The sequence below is a fragment of the Sander lucioperca genome, chromosome 13, assembly GCF_008315115.2.
Source record: "Sander lucioperca isolate FBNREF2018 chromosome 13, SLUC_FBN_1.2, whole genome shotgun sequence".
NCBI lineage: Eukaryota > Metazoa > Chordata > Actinopteri > Perciformes > Percidae > Sander > Sander lucioperca.
Window position 1 is genome coordinate 29215486 of NC_050185.1, and position 8589 is coordinate 29224074.

An 8589-nucleotide genomic window follows, 5' to 3' on the forward strand; every position below is an offset into this window, starting at 1 on the left:
AGTTTTTTTAACATGATAGGTCAGTGGTTCCCAAATGTTGTCACATCAGGGACCCCTTAACTGACACAAATTAGACTAGGGTCCCCCATCTGATAGGATTTTTGCTTTTAGATGTTTTACTACAGATAGTGTATGAAAACCCATGTTTAAAATAGTCATGCATTCTGCCATTGTGTTACTTGTGGATGGAGTTATAGTGAAAATAGATTATAAATATTGCCCTTTGTGCTGGGTGGGGACCCCCTGGGACCCCCATCAAGGACCCCACTTTGAAAACCACTGGCATAGGTGATTTATTTTAATAACATGTTTGCAGTGATAGATATCTGTATCACTGTATATCTGCATACCTGTATCTCTGTGTATCAGTGTATCTGTGTCCCAAGTGGCAGCAGCAGATGGCTGCCCACCAGGAGCCTGGGTCTGTCTGAGCTTTCTGCCAGTAAAAAGGAACGTTTTTTTCCTCGCCACTGTGGCACCAAACGCTTGCTCGTGGGAAATTGTTGGGTCTCTGTAAATTATAGAATGTGGTCTAGACCTACTCTATCTGTAAAGTGTCCTGAGATAACTCCTGTTGTAATTTAACACTTGAATACAAATTGAATTGAATAGTTTGACTCATGATGATCATCTGCAGGAGGTCAAAGGTCACCCATCTCTTTCCATTAGTACATCACACACACACAATGTTTGTTTCACTATCTTTGTGGGGACCCGTCATTGACATAATGCATTCCCTAGCCCCTTACCCTAACCTTAACCATCACAACTAAATGCCTAACCTTAACCCTCACCCTAACCATAACCTAATTCTAACCCTAATCCTAAAACCAAGTATTAAACCTCAAACAGCCCTTTAACTTTGTGGGGTCCAGCATTTTCGGCCCCACAAGGCTGTGCAGACCCCACAAGTATACTGTATTCCCCGGTTTTTGGACCCCACGAATATAGTAAAACAAGCGCACACACACATACACACACACACAGACACAGACACACACACACACACACACACACACACACACACACACACACACACACACACACACACACACACACACAAACACACACACACACACTCCTACCTGTCTCTGGGGTCGATCCAGCTGGTGCAGTGGTTAATGTGGTCAACGTAATATACTTTGCCATCAAAGTCTCTGGCTTCCTCCCAACCCTCAGGTAGTGGCAACTCCTTCCTTGGCATGTCAGGCGAGTCTCCATGTAATTAACTCCTCTCTACTCAAAATCATAACGAAGGGAAACCATCGCTTTTCTCTGTCATCATCCTCACCATCACCACCATCAGTATATCTGCAGTTATTCCCAAAAGTCCCGGTCTGACGCGGGTTGGATTAAGACGTAATAATCCATAATAATCCACAGATCAACAAGGAATCAACCCTCAAAGGGGGAACTGTTAAAAAAAAAAACAGAGGATAAAAGACTTGCAGCAGGCTGCACTTGTGCATCAATTCATTAATACGAGTGGCAAGTCATCCGTGATATAAACACAACGGTCATGAAACAAAGCCGTGTTGCTACTTGACGTGTTTTTCCAGTTGTAAGTGCATGGTTTTGCAACTTTTGAACAACTTTGAGGCGACCTGGTGTTTACTTTTGAAGCTAACTAACTTCACTGCAATTATCCACGGTCCACAAAACACGGACGGTGCTGGTCCGCTGCTGCTGCTGCTGCTGCTGCTGCTGGTGGTGGTGGTGCTGGTTCAACGTAAACCTCCAGATACAACTAAAAAAGGAGGACAGTAATGTGTTCAGAGCGGCGGTGTTTCACGTTGGGCTCCGTCCAAGCGGCTTTAAAAATCCTCTAAAATCCCCAAACTGGACTTGTTTCTCCCTCTCGCCGACAGGCCACCATGTTTAGCAGCAGTAACCGATGCTAACCGCCAGCCGCGGAGTAACGAACACTGTAAACACCGCTGAGAGGAGAAAGTAACGACTTAATCCACAGCCGTTAAAATACGGTAAATCCACGAGAAAACTGGTATGTTATTTTGTTAAACTATCCGTTTAAAACCGGCCGGTAGGTAAGAGGCAGCAGCGGCGGTAAAGTCTTTCCCTATGGTCTTTCCCCAGTCCCGATGACTTCGGCCGGTCGACCGCTGTCAAGTCAAACACATTCACTGTGGCTTCCGGCTATCCCTTCAAAATAAAACCTCTGTTGACAAATTCAGCCAGCAAAATAAGACTCCCGCTCACAATTTCCAAATTCATAATATCAAGGTTTTCAACACGCAACGTTACCCAAGTGGGCTCTTTGATTAGATCATGGCTGGTTTTAACAAATGCTATCAATGAATCTGTCATGTTGATGAACATTTATTACTGCATCATTGGCTTTGTTTACTATAGCCTATATGCAGGGTTCAAAATGATTGTTTTTGTCCACCAGCCAATGGCTAGTGAATGTTCAAATTTGACCAGCCACCCAATGGATTACTATTGTTTTTGTGGCTGGTGAGTGAAGCAAATCTACCAGCCACTTGAATATGTTACCAGCTTTTGGCTGGTAAATGGTGCTAATTTTGAACCCTGCCTATATATTTGATTGATAGTGGTTCCTAAAGTGGGGTCCGGGGACCTCCAGGGGTCCTTGAGGGGGTTTGAGTGGGTCCCCAGCAGCACAAAGAGAAATCATTTATTTTCTCCAACAATAAGTAACACAATGACAACAACATGTATTACTATTTTGGTCATGGGTTTCGTACACTTTCTGTAATAAAACATCTAAAATACAATTGAATGGGGGCCCCTGGGATGAAATCGTATCAAATGGGGGCCCGTCGTTTAATATTTGTGTGTGGAAAAAGTTGGGGGTACCACTGCTATAGGCCTAGTTAGTTAATAGCCCACTGGCCTTTTCAGGTTTCTGTATTAACAAACTTTCAACCCGCAGCGCCCTCTGGAGGTGAACATGTTGATTTGCTGAATGGATCCTTTCAATGGTGAGCAATAAGACTGACTTCAGGTTAGTTTTTTGTGAGACTGCATCTCAGCTACCTCTGGTGTGATTTTGATGAAAACTTGAAGGGATGACTCCTGACAACCCTCTTTCCCAAATATTTAAGAAATCACACCATTTGTTTTGAATGTGACAGTATTTTAAGGGCAAATGGAAGCACTTGTTCGTTTTTTTACAACAAAAGAAATTTTGTAGTTAACTGTGTTTTTGAGATTCAAAAACACACTGATGACCTATGAATGCTATTGCTAAGATTATCGTTCCAATTAAAGACATTTTTAAACTAACTCATTACAGAAAGTTCAACAGAAACACTGTAAATATTGCTACACACAGACCATATCCTACTTTTGGAATAAATTATGGACTTTTTAAATTGTGGACTTTTTTGTGGGACCATGTTGAAATAAAATTGTTCTCACTGTAACATGTTCCTTGGGTACTTTTGTGTCCATAGAACCATCAATTAAATCAATCCGTTGAGGTTATTAGAAGGCATTTGAAAAGTAAAAAGAACCTTCCTTAAAGGTGTAGTAGGTAAGTCTTATAAAACTAACTTTCTGTCATATTTGCTGAAACTGACCCTATGTTCCAGTAGAACTACATGAAGCAGGTCAAAAATCTGGCTCCTCTGTCACCACCTACAGCCTGTAGTGCGATTTGCAAAAATCCACCACTCCCTGTTCAGATGCACCAATCAGGGCCAGGGGGGGGTGTCTAACTGTGTGTCAATCACTGCTCATGCACACGCATTCATTCTCCCTTGTGGGGGAAGGGGCTTAGGAGATGGTTTTCGGCTTTAGTGGAAAGGGGGGAGGGACTGAGAAGTTGTTGATGTTCAAATTTTTTGGCTAAGTCCTGGATCTTCCCAATCCTACCTACAGCACCTTTAAATTGTGACACAAATCTTGATCCCAAATGTGTTTTTATTTTGTCTCTAATTGATCTGAGGGTAGGTAAATTATACTTCTGGATAACATGCATCAACTTACCTGTTGATTCTTTTTTTTTTTTAGCTGCAGTGACGATTAATAACGTTTTTTAAAAACTTTTTTAATTGATAAATCAATCAAGTCGCTTTATTTCCAAATGTGGAAAGTATTCTACTACTTGTACTTTACCAGAGTATATCATCATGTTATACTTCTATCCCACTAAACTCTTTTTTCTTAATTTTAAAGAGCTATTTTGTATATATTTGTTTCTGCATTTATTGTTTATTGGATATTAATGTTTATATGTTAATATGTTCATGCACCAACCACCAAGGCAAATTCTTTGTGTTACCACACTTGCTAATAAATCATTTTTCTGATATTTCAGAGGGAAATATATATAACTTTTACTCCAGTCCATTTATTTCACACATTTTCTTTGTATATTAAGATTTTTCATACAAAAATCAAATAGATTCCTTTTTAAATTTACATTGCATTATTTGAAATACTGTCTACACAAACTATGACTACGTTCACACCGCAAGTCTTAATGCTTAATTCTGAATTTTTGCTCAGATCCGATTTTTTTGTTTGGCTGTTCACATTACCTTTTTAAAATGTAGCCTATATCAGATTCCAGTGTGAAACTGCAGTTTCGAACTGACCCGCATGCGCAAAAGAACAATAACAATGACATCAGATGCAGCACGCTGTTGCACTAATGTTAGGGAGGCTAACCTTCCTTTGACACTGCGGCCACGTTCTCCGGTGTCCCTGTTCTTCCATTTCGTTTGCCTTTTTTTTTTTTTTTTTTAAACGGAGCAGTTACGGTATGATCCTTCTAGTTTTGATTAAATTGAAGTATCCCCCCCATACACTAATAAGGTCTAACACCTCCCTCTCCCTCCATTGACTTTCTCCATCACTGTTCTCCATTTTGTAGGCCTAGTCAAGTTTTTAATGTTACTGTCACATAATTGTGACAAATGTCGATGTAGATTGACGTAAAAGTTGCATCAAAATCCGCCTTGGCTGTTCACACTGCGGCCGCATTGTCTGATTCAGGAAAACATGTGGATGTGGTCTAGGGGTGCAAGATATATCGACTCAATACCGTTATCGCAATATATATCGAAAGTGTCGAAGATAAGTATGCAATATTTAGTTTATTTTGTGGAGCGCTGCGTCCCGCCCGTTGGCTGTGTGACTTAGTTGTGTTTGATTTAGAGCCCGCTTGAAACGCTGTAATGATCATGTTTCATTGGCCAGTTACCGTGCAACTTGCACATTATTTTATACTGTACAACCAGTAAAACATGTCTTGTTCTGTAGACATGGTCCTTATTTATTTCTTCATGTTGTACCCGTCCAATATGACCGTGAGTTGAAATAAACCTTGTGTTGTTAGAAAACTTGTTTAATTTGTTATGAATCTATTTTGATGCCTTTTCCCGTAACTTTTGTAATTTTACATATGTTTAAAAATATCAAAATTAATATCGATATCGCAATATTCATAATCGATATCACATTTTGTCAATATCGTGCAACCCTAATATGTTCTAAATTTGATTTGAAAAAAATCTGATCTGGGCAAGATATGAGTCTTCACACTACTTCTGAAGAAGTCTGATCTGGTCACTTGACCCCCAAAAAAATCAGATTTGGGGCACTTTTGCCTGCAGTCTGAACGTAGCATATGTTATCCTGAACTTGCACTATTTTTTGTGTCTTTGGATTCAGATGTTGCGTTTACTTGTGTGTCTTTCTTTTAGTTATTTAATGAGCATTGTTGGAGGTGCCTGAGGCCTGAGATTTCCATCGCCAACAACTACTTCTGTAATTGTTGTGCACATGACGAATAAAGAACCTTGAACCTTAATTTGAACCTAAACATAAAATATGGTGCAGTTTTGTACCAGTAATTAAAGTAGTCAAAATGTGCTCCCCCTCGACCAACTATAATGCTACTTCCACATAAACCTTCATTAATGTTTGATAGTTTAAGTACTACTACATTTTGCTGATTGATAGCCCAAATACTAATGTACTTATAACATTTCCAATGCAAAACTGAGGTTTGGACTGTTGGTCGGACAAAACAAACAATGTGAAGGTGTTACTTTGAACTCTGGGTAATTGTAATGGAGAATGGAGAAAACAATCAGCAGATTAATCCACAATGAAAATAATCATTAGTTAAAAGTTCCAACAGTAAAATCCTGCGTTTACATTAATGCATGAGTAATAATAATCTAATGATATAATATAGAGGCTAATAGTATAACAGTCACAGGGGACTTTTTATTATTATTATTTTTTTTGGGGGGGGGGCTTTTCTGCCTTTAATGCTCTACCCACCGAGCCAACAAGGCCACAGACTTTTTTAAACACATCCCATGACAACACCACTGTTGCTGCATCCACATGACACAAGCCTTCTGTGATCGCGCACCACCCCCACCCCTCCTCCACACAGCTGCTAGTAGCCAAGGAGGACACGGAGGATTAAAAATACATGATGGACTCTTCAGAAGAGGTCATTATCTTCACTCAAGTTTCTGCGCGGGAAAGTCGCTGGACGCCCCAATCTTCTGAACATAGTCATACTGAGAAATCCAGAGAGAGTTGTGTGGAGCTGATAGTCTTGATTACCTTTGTAGCAACTCATTTGGCAACGGCTTTAATGTAACGGACGTTCATTAGTATAAAAAAAGTTACGCACTAAAGCTTTAAGTAACATTTTCAATTTAAGGTTTTTTAATTAAGTATTTTTACTGTGTGGTATTATTAGTTCTACTTCTTAACCCTCCTGTTGTCCTCAGGTCAAATTTGACCCGTTTTTTTCAAAGTTTCTACATCAGAAATTTGGGTTTCTTTCAACCAAATTGCCCAAAAGTAACACAGATTGTTCCTTGAAATGCTCTTCACAAGTAAAAGTAAGGATCAGATCAATACTGTCATTGACTTTTGGGTGTTTTAATCCATTTTTGACTAAACTTTGACAGTCTGTGATTATCCACAAACATCCCCTGATCTTAACTATCAGTCATAATAATGTATACATTCTGCATTTTTTTTAACTCTAAAATTAGATACAATTTCATAAAGGATACATGAGGTTTATTGACTATAAAATCCAAAAATGAGTTTAAAAATAGTGGTAACAAGTTGGTGTAAGTGTATACTGGTGGTAGTGGGGGGAAAAAGCGCCAAAAACATCGAAAAATGCTACAAAAACGTAAAAAAAATGTGTTAATTTTGACATGGGAGGACAACACAAGGGTTAATACTTCACCAACCGCTGGTCCATTTCAGATAGACCTATGTGGTCTGCCCGTAGAAGAATAAAAAGGGCTGGGTTTTTTTGGGAGAAGAAAGTATGACAGAGCAGCCAAGAACACAACTTCTCAGTAAGTTAAGATTCTTTGTGTTCTTTGAGTTTTTATAGGCCGAGTGAGTCAGAATTCAGATGATGTTTGAACAAGAAAAGACTTGATTAAAACTGAGACTTGACTCTAGATGGAGCACTTCACCTTAGTGTCTTCTCGTGGATGGAGAGAGAGAGACTAGTGAGGCTTTTTCTGATGGTGAGAACAACGGTCTGATCATACTGTTCAACACTGTATCATCATCAGCTGATTCTAATGTTGTCTGACAGACAGGCAGACAGACAGACAGACAGACAGGCAGACAGATAGACAGACAGACAGGCAGACAAGACCAGCTCACGTGTTTTAGCCATGGGTGTATTATAGGGTTGCAGCTCGCATTGTCAGCTGTTGTCAGATGTTGTACATTTGACTGCCCTATCTCACTCGCAAGTCGGCCAGCAGCGGGCAGGGTGCTTCTGATGCCTTCATGTCCTATCGGAAATATTACAAATTGGTCCTTCAGCGAGGATGAGCCCACAGAGTGGGCTATACATGGCCTTTGAGTTTAGAGTAAGGCATTCCTTGAGAGGTGAAACTATACCCTGGATTTAGATACGTGTTTTAAGACATATAAACTCTGTTTTGAATAAAAGTTAAATATAGGCCTAATCAGAGGTGGAAAGTAAGAGATTACTTTACTTATTACATTACTCGCAGGTTTTGTGTGTCGGAATAAAGGTCTCTAACGTTGTTTTGGCAAAATATCTGTCAACGAACTCAAATCAAAATGGTTTTTGTCACTTTTTTGTTTTATTTTTTTGCTTTTTTCAAGATTTTTGTCGATTTAAAAAGAAAAGTTTTCCCTTAACAAATCACAAAAGACTGTGATTTGATTAAATAAGTAAAAATAACATGTCAAAATAGGTACTGTTGAAGTGTCCAAGATGGACCAGTGCTAGCCATTTGTTTGTGATGAGTAATGTTCCCACCTTCCATGCTGTGCTGAGGAACTTTATGTACAGATTCATGTGCCGATTAACAGAGTCAAAGAATACAATTTTAACTGCCTTAACCAACCCTACACTTAATGATACCAGATATACCTCCCAACTCTGGAAACACTGGAACACACATCTGTACCTGTTTTAATTATTGTGCATAGCTATTTGTATGTATGTATGTATGTATGTACAGTATGTATGTATGTATGTTTTGTATGTTCCCTTTATGTAATATGTGGTAGTCATATTACGTAGTAATATGTGTATGTATTTATGTTTGTGTGTTTGTATGTACC

The 8589-nt window shown here is 39.3% G+C and overlaps 1 protein-coding gene across 2 annotated transcripts in view; it reads right to left on the minus strand.

The window, feature by feature from the left end:
• wwc1 (WW and C2 domain containing 1) overlaps positions 1–2153 on the minus strand; it is a 95795-nt gene extending 93642 nt beyond the window's left edge. Inside the window, exon 1 of one of the 2 annotated variants that reach the window (XM_036008796.1) lies at positions 1086–2153. In XM_036008796.1, coding sequence (XP_035864689.1) covers positions 1086–1204 — 119 coding nt within the window. In that variant the 5' untranslated portion in view covers positions 1205–2153. The remainder of the gene's footprint in view (positions 1–1085) is intronic. The other variant, XM_036008797.1, reaches the window with a different exon arrangement.
• Between the last annotated feature and the right edge of the window lie 6436 nt (positions 2154–8589).